The sequence below is a fragment of the Bubalus bubalis genome, chromosome 7, assembly GCF_019923935.1.
Source record: "Bubalus bubalis isolate 160015118507 breed Murrah chromosome 7, NDDB_SH_1, whole genome shotgun sequence".
Lineage (NCBI taxonomy): Eukaryota > Metazoa > Chordata > Mammalia > Artiodactyla > Bovidae > Bubalus > Bubalus bubalis.
Window position 1 is genome coordinate 24,394,525 of NC_059163.1, and position 20,547 is coordinate 24,415,071.

Consider the following 20,547-nt stretch of genomic DNA (forward strand, 5'->3'; position numbering starts at 1 on the left):
TGATCCACTTTTCTCCCCACTTGTCAGATCTTAAACATTTTTTTAAATTCTCAAATTTAGTGGTGATAGTAGAAAATATTCACTGCTTCCTTTATCACTGTTTCATGGGGTTCAACTCCCTATCTACATACAGGGTCCACTTTGAAATAGGCTGCACTAATGAAGCAGAGCAGGGTAAAGGATAATCCAAGAGGCTAATCTTTGGGGTGCATTCCCTGATTTCTAGTTAGTAGATTTGCTCTGCTAATTATACGGCTCAATTTGCTCGGGAAGTGTTAACACTCAGCTGCATTCCTGAAGCATATGTCAGCTGGGTGGAGGAAGACAGCCAGAATTGTGTTAGGCATCAGAAGAAAACTGGATCAGGCTTTAAAATTAACCACAATTAGTCCCAGAAAGTGGATAATAACAAGTTAACCGTGACTTTTCATTTCCTTCCAACTCTGAAATTCTAGGAACCATACAACGCCTTAAAAAGTATGCACCCCATCCTCTAGGCATGCCCTGGCCCCTGGCAGAGAACCCTAACGCTGAAGTAGCAGCTGCATCTAGGTATAGAAGCGATTTGTTCCTCCTGGGCCAAAAAAACTGGGTAATTGTACTAGGAACTTTCCCGTCACATCAGAGAATTACCCACAATTATGTGATAAAATGAAAATGCTCCTAACAGAAGCACTCTCTCTGAGCAATTGCAGCGAAATGATGACAGGCAGCTGAAAGTGGCACTGCAGAGTATCGATCTCCCCCAGAAGAGGAGGGGGAGCTCTGAGGGGCAGAGGGAAGGGAGCACAGAGAACTGATGGGAAGGAGACAGGAGGGAAACAACAGAACCCTGGCTCACCTGGGCTTCTCTCTGCTGTGCACAAAACGGACTTTTTTCTCCTTCACATCTCTCCAACTGAAGTGGCCAGCCTTGTCGAGCTGAGCCTCTTTTCCGTTCCTTGAAAGCACGAGCTGACCATTGGTGGGGGTGCTCACCACATGGAACAGTAGGTCTTCAACCCTGCCACCCTGGTCCTGAACATTCAGGAGGAAAAAATCCAGTGGCTTCATTGAACCAATTGCAAGGGTGAGGGAACCATTCACGTGAAGACTAGGGGTGTGTATTTTGCCTGGAAAACATACGAATCCAAAGGTCAGGCTTGGTACAGTCACTAATTAGGTTATTATTATTATTTTTTAAAGAAATATACATGTAATGTTCATTCAGAACCACAAAGATGGGGCTTCCCTGGTGGCTCAGTGGTAAAGAATCCACCTGCAATGCAGGAGACATATGAGACATGGGTTCGTTGGTTCGATCCCTAGGTAGGGAAGATCCCCAGGAGAAAGGAATGGCTACCCACACCAGTATTCTTGCCTGGAGAATTCCATGGACAGAGGAGCCTGGCAGGCTACAGCCCATGGGTTTGCAAAGAGTCATTCATGACAGAAGGGTAATGTTGATTCAGAACTGATTCTTGCAAAGATGAAACTCTAGACTACTGTATTCTGTAAGCCTCCTTCTAATCCAGTAGTTCTCATCCTAGATGTGCATGAGAATAACATAGGGTGTCAGTGTTAAACTATAAAACTCCTAGAAGAATATACAGGAGAAAATCTTTGTGATCTGAAATTAGGCAATGCTTTCTTACATATGACACAAAAAGCACAAGTGACAGAAGAAAAAAATAGCTACAGCAGACACCATTAATACTAAAAACATTTGTGCTTCAAAGGACATTCGCAGGAAAGTGAAAAGAGAATCCACAGAATAGGAGAAAACATTTGCAAATCACATATCTGAAAAGGGATTTGTATCTCCTTTGTATCCAGGATATACATAAAGAATTCTTAGTGTGTTAGTCACTCAGTCGTGCCTGACTCTTTGAGACCCCATGGACTGCAGCCCTCCAGGCTCCTCTGTCCATGAGATTTTCCAGGCAAGGATACTGGAGTGGCTCCAGGGGATCTTCCCAACCCAGGGGTCAAACCCGGGTCACCTGCACTGCAGTCAGATTCTTTACCAAGTGAGCTACTCAATAAATGACAAATAAACCAATTTTAAAATAGGCAGTGAACGGACATTTCTCCTAAGAAGATATACGGAAGGTCAATAGGCACATGAAAAGGTGCTCAACATTATCAGTCATCAGGGAAATTTGAATTAAAATCACAAGATATCATCATCTCACACCCATTTTAGGAAGCACAATAAAGTGTCCCTGAGGGTGTAGAGAAACGAGAAATCTCATATATTGCTGCTGGTGGAATGGAAAATGGTAAGCCACTTGGGAAGACAGTCTGGCGATTCCTCAAGCAATTAAACACAGAGCTACCACGTGATCCAGCAATTCTGCTCCTAGGCATATACCCAAGAGTACTGAAAGCATAGAAAGTGAAAGTGAAAGTCCCTCAGTCATGTCTGACTCTTTGCGACCCCATGGACTATATACACAGTCCAAGGAATTCCCCAAGACAGAATACTGGTGGCTTTTCCCTTCTCCAGCAGATCTTTCCAACCCAGGGATTGAATCTAGGTCTCCTGCATTGCAGGCAGATTCTCTACCAGCTGAGCAACAAGGGAAGCCTAAGAGTAGTGGAGTGGGTAGCCTATCCCTACTCCAACAGATCTTCCCAACCCAGGAATCGAACCAGTGCCTCCTGCATTGCAGGCAGATTCTTTACCAACTGAGCTATCAGTGAAGCCCATTGAAAGCATATGTCCATACAAAAACTGTAACACCAATGTTCATAGCAGTGTTATTCACAAAAAACAAAAGTGGAAACAACTGAAACAATCAAGCATCAATTGAATGAATAAACAAAATGTGGTATATGCATACAGCGGAGTATTATTCAAGCATAAAAAGAAATGGGGTACTGATACATGTTCTAACACAGCTGAACCTTGAAAATACTAAGCCAGGTGAAATAAGCCAGATGTAAAAGGTCACATATTGTATGCTTCCATTTATGTGAACTATTTAGGGTAGGCAATTCCACAGAGACAGAAAGCGCTGTGCTTTCTGTGTTCAGCAGGCGCTAAGGCAATGGGTCAGTAGAGAGAGATTACTAATGGTTACTGGATTTCTTTTTAGGATGATTAAAATGACCTAGAATTAGACTGTGATAATGGTTGTGTAGCATGTGGATATACTAAAACCTCATTATATACTTTCAAGGGTAAGTTCTATGGTATGTGAATTATATCTCAATAATAACAATAAAGAATCATAGAGGTTTTTAAAAACAATATTGATACTTAGGCTCCACCACCAGAGATTCTAACTAAGATGTTCTGGGGTGGGGCCTTGGTCATTTTATAAGCTCCACAAGTAATCCTAATGTTGCCACATTGGAGAACACAGTCCTCTCTTAACACATCTATCATATCTGACCATCAGACCCACCAAGGACAAGAGGAGAGGCAAGTTCCGTATACCATTCGCAGGAACAGCACCAGTTAACCTACAGTGAAGTAGGATTATTAGTGGCTTACATTCAGAATTCAAGTGAAATATACACATGTTGCTTTAAAAATGTATGATCTCTGTCCACAGGAAACATATGATGGATGAGTTAGGATTTCTGACCTTGATGTGGAATTCATCCTGACTCCTGCAAGTTGTTTTGCCTGAGCTTTAATTGGCAGTGCTTCCTTTTACAAGTAGGACAGACAGGGCAGTTTAGGAATGCCAAGTTTCAGGGGAACTACTTCTAATGTAAGATTACTCTAATGAAAGTCGAATTCATTTGCACATGTTGACTTGTATTACATCCCAAGTGGGGTAAGCTGACTCTTAAGTACTTAGGGCTTCAGAAGGATCCCAATAAAATAAGCCAAAGATATTTTTTCCCATGGGAAGTCTTAATATCATAGGAGGTCAGAAATACAGTGATGAAAAATATGATTGACTACAGGTGATAAAACATGATTCATGTTATTGATGAAGGACGCTCAAAAGCCAAGAAATGCTCAGAACTCCCAATCTTCATTCACCTGTAAAAATTTTGGGGTCCAAAATTAAGCCTGAATTTAATTTTATTCTCTTTGTTGTTTAAGGTAAAATGTCCACTGATGTGTTGGACAAGACTAATTTCATTTCTTTAACATGTTGCTGCTGCTGCTGCTGCTAAGTCGCTTCAGTCATGTCCAACTCTGTGCGACCCCATGGACTGCAGCCTACCAGGCTTCTCCGTCCATGGGATTCTCCAGGCAAGAACACTGAAGTGGGTTGCCATTTCCTTCTCCAATGCATGAAAGTGGAAAGTGAAAGTAAAGTCGCTGAGTCGTATCCGACTCTTAGTGACCCCATGGACTGCAGCCTACCAGGCTCCTCCATCTATGGGATTTTCCAGACAAGAGTACTGGAGTGGGGTGCCATTGCCCTCTCCCATTTGACATGTTACTTAATTCTTAATGGCACACAGAGTGGCTTGAAATCCATCTACTTCCAATACGTGAACCTAATGGGGCAGGCTCCTAATTAGGCACCACTCACTAATTATTTATCATTTATCTCCAGTGTGCACAAAGAATACATCATTGTACCTGGCCATAATTAGTTCTACATGTTGATAAAAATATAATAAATTATATCTTAATATAAACATTTATATAAAATGTTCTATAACATGGCTGTAGTTCAGGGACATAAATAAGTTATATGTCAAATTTCTGATCTGATAGTTGTGACTTTTAAAGTGCAAATTACTTCTTTTTCCCTTCCAAAGATCTTAGAAGTTGAATTCTCCCAATTTTTCATTGTCTCTAAATAAGTCCCTTACAGGAGCACCTAGGTTTTTCCCAGAATGGGAAGCCTGCATTTTACATCACATGGGCCAACTGCATCTGCAAACTCAGCCTCTGCATGGAGAAATTACAGGTGATTTCACCAGACCATTGGGGGAGAAGCACTTACCAGCACATGTCTCATTAGAAGAGTGGGCGGAGAAGCCAGGAACACAGTTGGAAAGACAAAGACCGCTCTTCAGAAAGAAGCCCTGGTCACAGAGGTGACACCGGTCTCTGCGGCTGCACTGCAAGCACCCCTTAGGGCAGGCTATCAAAGACAGGACACATCAAATCAGGCAGGACGAAGGCACAGGCACTCAGCGAGGGCCACCGGTGACAAAGAAATGAAGAGTGAAAGCACAGCCACATCTGACCCCCCGCTGTAGCAGAAGAGAGTTCTGACCATTTCCTATAGAATTTCATAGACAGCTGGTCTACCCCAGAAAGGCAGTGAACAGGGAGGAGCACCTTTGCTTTATACATTATGACCTGAACATGTTGCACATAAATGGATTGTTTAAAAAGTTAACCATACTGACTTGTAAGGGAGGCAGTTTCTAGGGATTAAGAGCATAAATCCTGTTGGGGTATCATTCCTCTTTTCTACTACTTAACAGCTGTTGAATTAGGGCAAGTTGTTTTAACAGCCTGTGCTGTAATAATTTTCTCATCTTAAAAATGGAGATAGTATTGATAATAGCACTTAATGTACGGATTGTTGGTTGGATTACAAGTGCTCTACATAATCAGAAGTGACCAGAAGAGTATTGGGCACACGAAAGAACTCAAATGTACCACTACCATGGCTTTTCTTATTTTTATTATTATTTTAAATATATGCAGAAAGCAAACTTTTAAAAAGACTATAGATTATTTCTTTGAATCAAGTCAATTTCTTCTATAAATCAAGTGTTTACTGCTTATTGTTCTGCTTCCTCAGTTGAGCTGTTAAAAAAGTCTTGAAACAGAAAATCTGAGTTTAATATCTGATTTTATGTCACGCTGGTTAATTCTTAATTCTTGCTGCTGCTGCTAAGTCGCTTCAGTCATGTCCAACTCTGTGCGACCCCATAGACGGCAGCCCACCAGGCTCTGCCATCCCTAGGATTCTCCAGGCAAGAATACTGGAGTGGGTTGCCATTTCCTTCCTCTTTTTTTTTCCACTTGTAAAACAGGATTCATAGTGTCTGCCGTATTTTACCAAATGATTGTAAATGTTAAATGAGATAACGCAGATGAAGGAAATTTGGGAAAACGTATAATGCCATGCCTGGGTAAAGGCGTTATCATTAAATATCAATTATCCTTTAAAGTATGGGCTTCCCAGGAGGCTCAGTGGTAAAGGACAGAGGAGCCCAGTGAGCTACAGTCCATGGGGTTGCAAATAGTCAGACATGACTTAGGGACTGAACAATAATGACACAGTACCAAGTTTTGATAGAAATGATGAGAACAAACTGAGGAAGCTCTTGTGAATAACTTAATGGACAAGGAGACTAAGACTTTGGGTTTAACTTCAGTTTAATATAAAAGTTCAACATATCTCACTAAAATGTTTCCAAATTTTCTATTCTTCAAGCATATACTGGCAATAACAAGGTCAACGGGTAATTTAGTGTACACGTTGAAAACCCTGGCCCCATGTTAATAGGGCTGACCTACTCTTAATGGACACCTCACCTTAGTTCAATGTAAGCTTTCTATTCCATGAAATATTGGCTTCGTTTCCATGCAGACCTTTAGGGACAACATTGATTTGTGCAAAAGAATTATTGGTCTGCACTTCCACATTCTATTTAGCCAGCCATTGGCAGGGGTGCACAAGAAGCCATCAGTTACTTTAGGCCAGACTCCCTGGGTTTCCATTCTGCTCCTAATGCAGATTCTCCTTGGCTACCTGAGAATCAACATACCTGACTCCCTGACTTCCTTGCTGCCCTCACTTCTTTTAAAGAACGCAGCACAGTCTCCAACTCACCTGTGCATTTGTGGTTAGCGTGGTCTGCAAAGAAACCCTTCCCGCATTCCTGGACACACTGGGCTTCCAAGAGGAGAAACGGCTCTTCACAGCGGGTGCACTCACGGGGACCTTGGCATTGGAGACAGTGGCTCTCACAGCCTGAAAGACACAGGCAAGTTGACAGGAGTGTGTGTGGCTTTCCAAGCGGCTCCTGGCCCTCGTGGTGTGGCCAGGATACCTAGTGGGCCAGGCAGCAGACTGGGAGTCAGGAAGCCAGGCTTCTGACTGTGAGTGCTGTGCTGAGTGGCTGGGTGACTTAGCATTGTTACCACATCTCTCTGAGCCTTAGTGTTCTCTCCTGTAAAATGGAAAGAACACACTGCTCCACCCAGCTCTTTGGATAAAGGCCAAAGGACACAATGAAAAATACTCTGCAAACCATAAACTGACAGATATTTTCCAGTAGTCATGTATGGATGTGAGAGGTGGACCATGAAGAAGGCTGAGTGCCAAAGAATTGATGCTTTCCAATTGTGCTGGAAAAGACTCTTGAGAGTCCCTTGTATAGCAAGGAGATCATACCAGTCAATCCTAAAGGAAATCAACCCTGAATATTCATTGGAAGGAGTGATGTTGAAGCTGAAGCTCCAATACTCTGGCCATCTGATGTGAAGAGCTGACTCAGTAGAAAAGACCCTGATGCTGGGAAAGCCTGAGGGCAGGAGGAGAAGGGAGCAACAGAGGATGAGATGGTTGAATGATGGCATCACTGACTCAATGGACATGAGTTTGAGCAAACTCCAGGAGATAGTGAAGGGCAAGGGGGCCTGGTGTGCTGTAGTTCATGGGGTCTCAAAGAGTCGGACATGATTTAGAAACTGAAGAAAACAAGCTAGTATCATCATTACTGTCTAGCCCTTGGCTCTCTGCACTGCTTCTCTGAAGTGTCAGTCTTTCCTGGCTGGCCTGGTCAGTTATCAGAGTGTCGCCCAAGGATGCTCCCAGGAAGGCTGCCTGTGCAGTTTGGGTGGCATTTCAGGATGTGCAGATTGTGTGGTATTAAATTAAGGCTGAAGCAGGTACTGGACCAGAGTAAGGTGAGAGTTAGATACATATGGTATTTGGAGGCTTGTGGGAGGCAGATGGTGGAATAATCTTGTCTTTTAATGTGCTCAGATGACCAGAGCACACCGACTCCTCCATCTGGAGCACAGCACTGTTCAAATTTAAAGGAAATCCAAAATTAATGGTCAAAACATACCTGTTTGTGTGGCCATATACCCCTAAGATTCCCACGTGAACTTTGAAATGATTAAATGTTGTGTTAGAGCATGGGTTTCCCAGATGGTGCTAGTGGTAAAGACCCCCCCTGCCAATGCAGGAGACATAAGAGACACTGGTTAGATCCCTGGGTTGGGAAGACCCCCTAGAGGAGGAAATGGCAACCTACTCCAGTATTCTCTCCTGGAGAATCCCGTGGACAGAGGAGCCTGGCAAGCTACATTCCATGGGATTGCAAAGAGGCAGACATAACTGAAGCAACTTAGCACACAAGTTGGGGCACGGGAGAAGGAAAGAGGGGACATTTTCATTATAACAAAGAAAAGCTCTTAAGAAAGAAACCAGAAATTGGATAAAAAGCCATAAAATTTTCCATGGACTCCTTCTCGGAAGAGGGGCAATCAGAAGAGATGGAAGCTTGGGTGAGCACAGAGAAGAGCTGCAGACACTTACTCTTGCAGAGGCCCAGGTCCCGGTAAAATGACGCTGAGCACTGCTCCACGCAGGCGCCGTCCTGGAGAACATAGCCATCCATGCATTGGAGGCAGTCTGTCCTCAGAGGCCCGCTGCACGCATTGCAACTCCAGTCACACTCTAGAAAAGAAAGTTCCTTCAATCAGCTTCCTTTCTGTCCACCCTCAGTCCCAGAGACTAATTTACAAGGACGCTGTCTGCAGCTGCACAGAGTAAAGTGAGGACACCATAAGAGATGTCAGGTACATGAGCTCTAATGAGGCTCTGCTTGTAGTAGCCTGCACGCTTCTGTGAGGTTGAGTGTTTCCTAATTATGTTAGACACAGCACACACACAGCACGTACAAGGATTGCTCCACACTTGTGTGAAGCCTGCTTGTCAGCAGGGCTGCTGAGGAGCCAGACCAACTGGATCTTATTTGATATGGATTCTAGAGTTCTGTATCCCCGAGACACAGCATCTTCATGCAAAGTCTCCTCCAGAGATTAGCCAATTTGCTTCCACAAACCTAACAGGACCTCCTCCAAATGTCAACAGGTAAAGGAAGTCAGGGGCTTTCCTCATGGTTCAGACAGTGCAGAATCTGCCTTCAAAGCAGGAGAGCTGGGTTTGATCCCTGGGTCGGGAAGATCCCCTGGAGAAGGGAATGGTAACTGACCCCAGTATTCTTGCCTGAAGAATCCCATGGACAGAATAGCCTAGCAGGCTACAATCCATGGGGTGGCAAAGAATTGGACATGATTGAGGAAATAACAGTTTCACTTTCAAAGGATGTCAGAGGCTCAAGGAAGGATGCATCTGCTCACTCCACTAATACCAGCTGCTTGACTCCCTTCCTCTCAGAAATCAGGCAGTGACCAACACAACTCAAAGAAGCATTGATGCTGGAGTTAAAAGGATGTGAAAGAATGATACAGAAAGAAAGGGATTCCTGAAATAAAACAGATCTCATGTAGAGCAGACTTGATTCCTTTACATGTTCATTGACTCAAACAAACATCTCTGGGGGATACAGCCTCAAGCCAGCTTACGAAGTGGTGGGTGTAAACTGTCCTCAGGAAGCTTATGTTCGAGTGGATCCCAGCCCAAGTCGCCCACACAAGTGATCCAAGGGGATCGTTAGAAATACAGATCATCAGGTTCACTGTCAGAACTACCGAGTCAGGCCCAGGGCATGGGATGCAGGAAAACGTGGTGCTGCGGCTATGGCTTTGGTGATTATGATTATTCTGTTGTTGCTGCCATTGTTCTTGGCCAGGCAATTTGGATGCTGTCAGAAAATGCAAAGTTCTAGCTTGAAAGGTCAGTCCTTCATGCATGGATTACAGGACAAGAAAGTAGAGTTAAGCACTTGGTTTTGAAATCAAGTAGATCTATATTCAAGTCACAGTGAAAGTGACAAATAGATTCAAGGGATTATACCTGATAGAGTGCCTGTCTATCAGCCTATGGACTAAGAACTATGGACTGAGGTTTGTGACATTGTACAAGAAGCAGTGATCAAGACCATTCCCAAGAAAAAGAAATGTAAAAAAAGGAAAAATGGTTGTGCGAGGAGGCCTTATAAATAGCTGAGAAAAGAAAAGACATGAAAGGCAAAGGAGAAAAGGAAAGATCTATCCATTTGAATGCAGAATTCCAAAGAATAGCAAGGAGAGATAAGAAAGCCTTCCTCAGTGATCAATGCAAAGAAATAGATGAAAACAATACAAAAGGGAAGATTAGAGCTCTCTTCAAGAAAATTAGAGATACCAAGGGAACATTTCATGCAAAGATGGGCACAATAAAGGACACAAATGGTATGGACCTAACAGAAGCAGAAGATATTAAGAAGGGGTAACAATACACACAAGAACTATAAAAAAAGACCTGCATGACCGAGATGACCATGATGGTGTGAACACTCCCCTAGAGCCAGACATCTTGGAATGTGAAGTCAATCCGGCCTTAGGAAACCACTACAAACAAAGCTAGTGGAAGTGATGGAATTTCAGTTGAGCTATTTCAAATCCTAAAAGATGACGCTGCGAAAGTGCTGCACTCAATATGCCCCAAATTTGGAAGACTCATCAGTGCCCACAGGACTGGAAAAGGTCAGTTTTCATTCCAATCACAAAGAAAGGCAATGCCAAAGAATGCTCAAACTACCACACAATTGCACTCATCTCACACGCTAGTAAAGTAATGCTCAAAATTCACCAAGCCAGGGTTCAACAGTATGTGAACCATGAACTTCCAGATGTTCAAGCTGGATTTAGAAAAGGCAGAGGAACCAGACAGAGATCAAATTGCCAACATCTGCTGGATCATCAAAAAAGCAGGAGAGTTCCAGAAAAACATCTATTTCTGCTTTATTGACTATACCAAAGCCTTTAACTGTGTGGATCACAATAAACTGTGGAAAATTCTGAAAGACATGGGAATACCAGACCACCTGACCAGCCTCCTGAGTAATCTGTATGCAGGTCAAGAAGCAGCAGTTAGAACTGGACATGGAACAACTGACTGGTTCCAAATAGGCAAAGGACTATGTCAAGGCTGTATATTGAAACCCTGCTTATTTAACTTATATGCAGAGTACATCATGCAAAACGCTGGGCTGGATGAAGCACAAGCTGAAATCAAGATTGCCAGGAGAAATATCAGTAACCTCAGATAGGCAGATGACACCACCCTTATGGCAGACAGTGAAGAAGAACTAAAGAGCCTCTTGAGGAAAGTGAAAGAGGAGAGTGAAAAAGTTGGCTTAAAACTCAATATTCAGAAAACTAAGATCATGGCATCTGTTTCCATCACTTCATGGCAAATAGATGGGGAAACAGTGGACACAGTGACAGACTATTTTTTTGGCCTCCAAAATCACTGCAGATGGTGATTGCAGCCATGAAATTAAAAGCCACTTGCCCCTTGGAAAAAAAAAAGCTAAGATCAACCTAGAGAGCTTATTAAAAAGCAGAGACATTACTTTGGCAACAAAGGTCTGTCTAGTCAAGGCTAAGGTGTTTCCAGTGGTCATGTATGTATGTGAGAACTGGACTATAAAGAAAGCTGAACACAGAAGAACTGATGCTTTTGAACTGTGATGTTAGAGAAGACTCTTGAGAGCCCCTTGGACTGCAAGGAGATCCAACCAGTCCATCCTAAAGGAAATGAATCCTGAGTATTCATTGGAAGGACTGATGCTGAAACTGAAACTCCAATACTTTGGCCACTTGATGCAAAAAACTGACTCACTGGAAAAGACCCTGATGTTGGGAAAGACTGAAGGCAGGGCATCACTGACTCGATGACATGAGTTTGGGTAAACTCCAGGAGTTGGTGATAGACAGGGAAGCCTGGTGTGCTGTAGTCCTGAGTGACTGAGCTGAACTGATATTCAAGCCAAGGCTTTGTCACTTTTAATCTGCATGTCTTACACACCTTCCTTAAGCTTTTTGAGCCTTGGTTTCTTTATCTGTTAAACATGGATAAGAAGAGCAGCTTCATAAGGTTATTATGAAGATTGGAGAAGGAAATGGCAACCCACTTCAATATTCTTGCCTGGCAAATCCCATGAACAGAGGAACCTGGCGGGCTATGGCCCATGGGGTCTCAAAGAGTTGGACACGACTTAGCGACTGAACAACAACAATAACAACAAACTGTGAAGATTAAATGAAATAATGAATTGAAGGATCTCGGCATAGTGCCTGCTACATGGCGATTTAATAAAGGTTTGCAGCTGAACTAGTTTCCCTGGAGAAAGTATCGCCACTCAATGTGGGCTTGTCCTGTGTCCCCTTCACTAAGAAGTTAAGGAAACCTCTCTTTAGTCACCTTTCTCTCTTCTCCAAGGCAATATTTCTAAGTCCCAGAGAAGCAAGTAAATGTGCAAGATAGTACACATGCTTCTAAGAAGATTCATAAAGTTAATCTCACTCATTTATTTGACTGACTCAGTCCTGAGGGAAAATGACTAAAACAGAGCCTTGAAGACCGCCAGCATGGTTATGGTATCACTTTACAACAGGGAGGATTTGTTGGAATCTCGTTTTTCACCACAGACTGAAAACCATCGGTTAGAAAAGAGAAACTAGAAAAGGTTTTGCGGTCTTGAGCACAGCAGACCACCAAAGTTAGGTAGAGTTTCTTGGAATGGAAAATACACAATTTTGCAAAACCTTAAAGCATCCCAAGTTTATCTGACAGATGTTTGACCTCCAATTCTGAGACCTAGCTTTTCTGGCAGAATCAGAAAGGGTAAGGGGGACAGTGCGTATCGTAGAACATGGAATGGAGAAATGGAGAAGAGAAATTGAACAGGAGCAAGGAAAATCCACCCTTCAGTTCTGTTTTTCTCCCAGCTGAGTGCTGCCATTGGAAGAGCATAAGCTCCGATCATTCTAAAAACAGGAGAGCAAAGTAAAAGCTACTCGGTTTTTGACATTGCTTCCTTAAGAACACCTGGAGAACAAGGACTGCATCTTCACTCTTTGAAGGACCAGATGAACAAATTAGACACAACTTCCTTCCTCATTAAGCTTAGAGTCTGGCAATCTAGAGTTGTAAGTGCAAATGCCTCCAGGCCAAGGAAGGCAATGAAAATCTTCAAAAGAGGCCTGGTGTGATAGAACAGGGAATGATGGGGAAGGCAATGGCACCCCACTCCAGTACTCTTGCTTGGAAAATCCCATGGACAGAAGAGCCTGGTAGGCTGCAGTCCATGGGGTCGCTAAGAGTCAGACACGACTGAGCGACTTCACTTTCACTTTTCACTTTCATGCATTGGAGGAGGAAATGGCAACCCACTCCAGTGTTATTGCCTGGAGAATCCCAGGGACGGCGGGGCCTGGTGGGCTGCTGTCTATGGGGTCTCACAGAGTCGGACACGACTGAAGCGACTTAGCAGCAGCAGCAGTGGCAATCTTAGGAGATCATGTTCCCGAAATGGAGACAATTGCTACTTGTCTCCAAGCTGCTGCTGCACTGAGGGACGCATACCCAGTACTGCGAGACCTTCTGACTCTCAAAAGAAACTGCAAATCTCAACTTTTGTATGTCAAGTCTTCTGATTTTTTAGAAGGCAAAGAGTTAAGAATTTTAAAACACTGTTATAATACATTTAGTGCGGAGAAAAACATGTCTTGGACCAAATACAACCTGAGGGTTTCTAGTTTGTCACCTCTGGTCTAGTAATTAATACTAATGTGTGCCATGCTCAGTCATTTCCAACTCTTTGAGGCCACATGGATTCTCCAGGCAAGAATACTGGAGTGGGCTGCGATGCCCTCCTCCAGGGGATCTTCCTGACCCAGGGATCGAACCCTCATCTCCCGCGTCTCCTGCATTGGCAGGCGGATTCTTTACCACTGAGCCACCTGGGAAGCCCTCTAGTTACTAACACCTGGCACAATATCTAGGCCATGGTAGGTACTCAAAAATACTTGCTTCATAAATAAATCAATGAATATATGCATACATACATAATGACTTCTCACTATCATCAGAGAAAGTCTAAATATCTGATGACAGTGTTTTCCAAATTGGGGGAGTGGAATTCTCCAGTAAAGGGGTATCGCCAAGTAAAAGAGCTGTCATGCAATTCAGGAAGAGTATTACCTTTACACGTCTTGGTGGAATAGTCCAGATAGTATTGCGGGGCACAGCTCTCATGCTGACAGTCCCCAAAGAGCAGGACCTTGCTTGGATCTCGGCAGGAGGTACAGCTGGCCTGTGAATCACAGCGTCCACAATGCATGTTGCATGCTGAGCAGATAGGAAAAGAAAATGACCAGATGATTAGAATTGCAAATACAAAAGCACTGATCAAACCTAGACAGATGCTGTGAAGGAACAGCCTCGCTCCAACCTGTTCTCTAAATACTGCTCAAAACCCTCCCCTGTGATCCACAGTAACAGAAAATGTTAGTCTTATCTTCCAAAACCAAAAAGGGAAAGTTTATATTCCAGAGAAGGTAAATTATAAAGCCACGAACAGAAATCCCACATCCAAACTGTCCCATGCCTCAGCCACAGAATTTATACTTATTCCAAGATCTCTGGAATAATAATCCAGAGTGTCACTGGAACTTTGCTGCTTAAGGAATCAAAGCTCCTATAGTTCTTGATGTAGATTTAGATTTTTGTGCAATGCCAAGATTAAAATTGGGTACTGACTTAATTTGGAGCTTGGGAAATCCCGTATATTAAGATACAAAGGACTCTAAGGTGACCTGGCTTACTGATTTCCCCAGTTCTAATTCTTAGCAGCCACTTATTTAGGCATTCACAGATGATCCCCAAATCCTGTCACTTGTCATGCTTCCATCTCGCTCTGATTTAACAACTAGCATTTCTCCACCTGCTCAGTTGTTTACTCCAGAAACAGAATCTATTCTGGCACCTCTCTTTCTCTCGATCCTAATTCATCACTCACTGGATCTTATTTAGATGAATTCTTCTATATAATTCTCAGAACTTTTTGCTTTTCTCCATGTCCACACATGCCAGGACATCCAAGCCATCATCATTTCTTACTTGATCACTATCATAGCCTCCTAATTGGTTTGACTCCTTGCCTTCTATTCCAGGAATCCCCAAAAGTTATTTTTTTCCTAAAATTCAGACTTATCAAGTGTCAGAGGGCACTTTCATCTATGAACACATATCTTTCTTCAGTCTTGGAAAAATTTCAGCCATCATTTCTGCAAATATTGCTCCTCCATCATTCCCTCCATTCTTCCTACCTAGAAATCATGATAAACATATTTGAATCCTCCCAATGTAATCTCCATGTCTCTTGTCTTTAACTCTTATTCTTCAGTCTCTTCCACACAAAGGCCTTCCCTGACTCTCCAGTCTGGAACAGGTCTCAGGTCTCCCAGGTACAGTTCTTACACATTTTATTCTTGCCATACATAGAAACATTCTATTCAGTGATTATTTACCATCTTTATCATTTAAAGCTGTGAAATGCAAAGACTAGATTTGCTTTGTTCCTTTCACAGTCCCCAGTGCCCAGCTGGTTATTTATAATTATGTCTGTGTTAAGTCATGTCCAACTCTTTATGATACCACTGACTGTAGCCTGCCAGGCTCCTCTGTCCATGGGATCCTTTAGGCAAAAATACTGGAGAGGGTTGCCATTTCCTCCTCCAGGGGATCTTCCCAATTAAGAGATTGAACCCGTGTCTCCTGCATCTCCTGCATTGCTGGTAGATTCTTTACCCACTAAGCCATTGGGACATTGGTGTTCAATACATACTAGCAATATAAATGATAGAAGCCAGATACTGTAATTGTATATACTCAAGCACTAGCATCTTTGCCTCACTCTAAAATTTTCTCAGTATGTTTCAGATGAAAATTCTAGAGAGCGGTCACGTGAATTGTAGTTCTAAAGGATATCAAATGCAGTAAAACGACCTCCCACTAAAATAAAAAGAAACTCCTTTTGTTTCACCTACAAGAAAAGCCACTGGTATAAAATATCAGTTACAATATGTAAACTGGTAATTAAAATCCTAGGAAAATTCTAGACTGGAATTTCAAGCAGCTAGCTTAACAATAATTAGAAAACAATTGCTGGAAATTTATATCAGGCTAAACTTTATCATTTTGGGAGGCAGGATTTCTACACCCATTGTATCTTAATTTTGCCAAAGGGTCTGACAAAAATCTCAAAGATACACCTGTGAACACAAAAATGAAGTGGCGTCTAGTAGTTGTGGGTGGATTTGAAGATAGTTGAAATACATACTCAAAAAGTCATCGGTAAATCTTTGCAACTGGAAATGAATGTCTGTACTAGAGTATTATGATGAAGTCAATTTATTACTCGATTATTTTCATCAATGACTTTAATGAAAACAGAGATCATGCTAATGATATTTAAATATGCCACATACACTTATACTGAACACATACTACCTGAAAGAAAAATTCAAATTTACTTTAGCCAATTGTAGCAGTAAATTAGGATTCCCTAGTAGCTCAGTGCTAAAGAACCTACCTGCCAATCAGGAGATGTGGGTTCGATCCCTGGGTTGGGAAGATCCCGTGGAGGAGGAAATGGCGAACCCACTCCAGTATTCTTGCCCAGAGGATCCCATGGACAGAGGGGTCTGGCAGCCTACAGTCCATGGGGTCACCAAGAGCTGGATACCACTGAGCAACTAAACACAGCAACAAACTAAAAGCAATCAGATGAAGTTTAAATGGATATATCTTTCCTTTGCTCATTTGCCTTTCGCTTCTCTTTTCTCAGCTATTTGTAAGGCCTCCTCAGACAACCATTTTGCATTTTTGCATTTCTTTTTCTTGGAGATGGTCTTGATCACTGCCTCCTGTCATGAACCTCCATCCATAGTTCAATGGACTCAATGGACATGACTCAGTGGACTCAATGGACATGAGTTTGAGCAAACTCTGGGAGATAGTGAAAGGCAGGGTAGCCCAGTGTGCTGCAGTCCATGGGGTCGCAAAGAGTCGGACATGACCAAGCAACTGAACTGATTGAATCAGATGAAATAAGCTACACTGTAAGGAGAGTCCTGCATTTATGTTCCACAACCAATTGTACAAACAGAGGAGACAGAAGGCCTGTTTAAACAGCAGTATTATAAAAAAAAAAAAAAACTAAGAATCTTAGTTGATTAAGAGCTTACTAAAAGTTGACATGGTACTAAAGAAATGAACACAGTCTTAAGCTGAAGAGCCTTCATGTAAACCTCAGTGTCAGCTGGACCCCCTGCTGTATATAGAGCTGCAAAATGAAGCCTCAAGGCCAGTTTATCCGTGTGGGGGTGACAGGTCAGTGCCCTGTTCTGACAGCTTAGAGTTTCCCGAAGTTTTCCTCTTCAAACTTCCATCGGCCTGCGTGTTCTCGAGTCCTTCTGTGAAGTCTCTCATTCCAGAAGCATAATGCAGCCCCTTCACTGACTGCCGCAAGGAAAGGGTTCCTGCCGAGTGCTGTGAATTATTAAGACTATGTGGAAGATCTGGAGGGATGCAGTGGTGTCAGACTACAGAGCAGGGGGCTTCCATCATTTCTCTTTGAATCTTTCTTCCTCTCTTACTGAACCCCTCATCCTCCAATCCCCGCATGACCTTGTCTCACTCAAATTGGTTCTGCACATTCCAAGTCCCTTGGGTTCTCAGCGTCCCCCTTCAGAGCTGTGTGGGTGCAGGCCCTTTTCTCCATCTTAGGACATTCAGACCACAGAGGGTATTAGCCCTACTGCAGTCACATTGGGGGGCCACATCTCGAGTAACAGGCACAGTTCTCTGAGGTCAGTGACCCCATGGAAAATGCCAAGAAGATAGTGAAGATGGTGGCAAGTGCACCAGGGAGCAGTGAGGGAAGCAGGGATGTACCGTAACCATCATTCACAGAAGAGGAAGCGACCTCACAGCCCATGACGTCCATTCTCTGTCCTGAATAGGCATGTTTGCTACTGTACCCCTGAGATGGTCCTCTCTTTTTGCTCCTATATTCCACTGACTCTAGTCCTTCCAGGAGCAGAGAAGTCCAACTGGGAGAAGATGGCTAATTTCCAACTTTTGAAGATAACAGGCTGAATGAATGAGCAAGGAGCCATGCTATACTTCCCCAGAGAGAAGTTCTAGGGCTGATGAGAAAGAACTGTCCAACAACTATGGCCCCCACCAATGGACTGCCCTTCCTCATCTACAGATGCTTGTGAAGGGGTGAGAGAAAACCTCTGCCCTGGGTACGAGGTTGGCTCAGATACCCTGGAGTTCTCCTGCTACCCTAGGGCCCTATGGTTTCAAGTACTGAGATCCTCAATTATCATCTCTTCTTTATCTACTCAACTGGTGGTCCTTGAATTTTAGAGCTCAGTATGCAATTTCTAAAGGTTTCTGTAACCAGGCTCTAGAGAGCTCTGTAGCTCTTACTTTTTTCTATAATATGGTTATTAATGTCTCCCCTTTATACTGATTATATTTCCTACAAAGCCCTTTACAGAACAATTTCTGCAATTTTCAAGCCTATAATTGTCTCTAATGAAGAGCATTAGAAAAGGACACTGTGGATAACTTTTTTAAGTACTAGAAATTAAAATACCACAACTTAGGGGCACACTTTACTCAATCTTTAGAAGAAGGAAACCTAAGCTTTAGCAAAAACTAAAGTTAGAATATTCTTAATTTAACTGACTTAGTCTATAAAATCCTATTTACATGGTAGCATATCAAATGCATTTCTTCAGGGCAAAAGCTTCCCAGAAGAGAAGTATTTCCATGCAACGTATTTTTGTCACCTATACACTATATAAGGGATTCTGTTTTTTTCCTTTGAACTTTTATTTCTGTGATTCTACTGCAGTGAAGAGCCTCATCAATCTAAGTCACTCCTTCTATAGCAGTACTCCCTTGCTCTTGAGCAGAACATTTAAGTATTTCATTCGTGTCTCTTGTCTTACAGAACCTACAGATGCTGGTAGACAGTTGATATATACCAAGCAAAGGTTTTGTTACAAAACTAAAAAGAAAAAAATCTTTTCATTGTCTTGAAAAGGGATTTTTATCTCTGGTTTCTCAACAGATGATGCAAAATGGGGGCTTCCATAGGACTTCATTTCAAATGCTAATCCTTGCAAGCATCTCCATAAACCAACAGTAATATCTATCGTTGTATCTATAAAATATAGGTATCTTTTAATGCTTGACTTGTCTCTCATCTCACATGATGACAGTTAACACAACGATAGCTATACTGAGAGCTTATTCTCTGCTAAAGTCTACGCTGAGTGCAATGATGTTAGATGTAGAAACTATTTATTTGGTTGTGCTAGGTCTTCACTGATGCACATGAGCTTTCTCTAGTTGCAGCAAGGGGGGCTACTCTCTAGTTGCAGTGAGTGTCCTTCTCACTGCAGTGGCTTCTCCTACTGGGGAGCACGGGCTCTAGGGTGTGCAGGCTTCAGCAGTTGTGGCGCATGAGTTTAGTTGATCTGGGGCATGTGGGATCTTCTTTGACCAGAGGTTGAACTTGTGTTTCTTCCATTGGCTAAAGGAAATTGGCTCTGGGACTAAAGGAAATCAGTCCTGAATATTCATAGGAAGGACTGATGCTGAAGCTGAAGTTCCAATACTTTGGCCACCTGATTTGTAAGAGCTGACTCATTAGAAAAGATTCTGATGCTGGGCAAGATTCAAGGCAGGAGGAGAAGGGGATGGGAGAGGATGAGATGGTTGGATGGCATCACCAACTCAATGGACATGAGTTTGAGTAGGCTCTGGGAGTTGGTGATGGACAGGGAAGCCTGGCGTGCTGAGGTCCATGGGGTTGCAAAGAGCTGGACACAGCTGAGTGACTGAACTGAACTGAACTCCGTTGGCAGGCAGATTCTTTCCCACTGAGCCCCCAAGGAAGCCCTAGATGTAGGCACTATTACAAGCCCCCTTTTATAGAAAAAAGAAACTAAAGCCTAGTGGTTAATTCACCTGCTCAAGGTCACAAAGCTAGTTAAGGGGCAGTTAGGAGTTGCAATTTCATTACCTGATTTGAGAGCCCACTCTGCTAACCATGACTCTTTAATTCCTTCAACGTAGGACTTCCTAGGACACAAACTTGAAATATCTGCACTGTATTTGCTAACTGTCATTTTCAAAATGAGAAAAGTATAACACAATTTTTTAGCAACTGACACTTTACTGACTGAAATGAAATAAGCCTCCTCAGCCTGTCCCAAAACTGTTCCTTCATCTGTGAAGCACTTCCTGATTTTTTCCCCCTCCGATTTGCCCTTGCCCCAATTTATCCCAACTCTTCGTTTGTGCGTGACTCAGATAATTAATCATGCTTTGGCTTATTTGAGAACTAAGACATCTATACAAGTAGCTCTCATGCAAGACAAAAATAACTACTGTTTGGGCAGAAACTGAATGCCCTGTAGCACATCAAGCCTTGCATACTGTCAATATTCAACAAACATATCTCAAAAACAAACCCAGTGAAGTGCTGAGGTCATGGCTTGTGTACTTCAAATGAGCTCTGCTCTCTGCTCAGGATCTTGGAACTGACTCACTAAAAGAAACCATAGGAATAAAA

The 20,547-nt window shown here is 42.8% G+C and overlaps 1 protein-coding gene across 2 annotated transcripts in view; it reads right to left on the reverse strand.

Moving 5' to 3' along the window:
• FRAS1 (Fraser extracellular matrix complex subunit 1) overlaps positions 1 to 20,547 on the reverse strand; it is a 522,812-nt gene that overhangs the window by 169,428 nt on the left and 332,837 nt on the right. The window contains exons 23-27 of one of the 2 annotated variants that reach the window (XM_025289852.3): positions 14,091 to 14,237; positions 8,472 to 8,612; positions 6,756 to 6,896; positions 4,905 to 5,045; positions 842 to 1,112 (exon numbers count right to left, since the gene is read on the reverse strand). In XM_025289852.3, coding sequence (XP_025145637.3) covers positions 842 to 1,112; positions 4,905 to 5,045; positions 6,756 to 6,896; positions 8,472 to 8,612; positions 14,091 to 14,237 — 841 coding nt within the window. The remainder of the gene's footprint in view (positions 1 to 841; positions 1,113 to 4,904; positions 5,046 to 6,755; positions 6,897 to 8,471; positions 8,613 to 14,090; positions 14,238 to 20,547) is intronic. The other variant, XM_044945743.2, reaches the window with a different exon arrangement.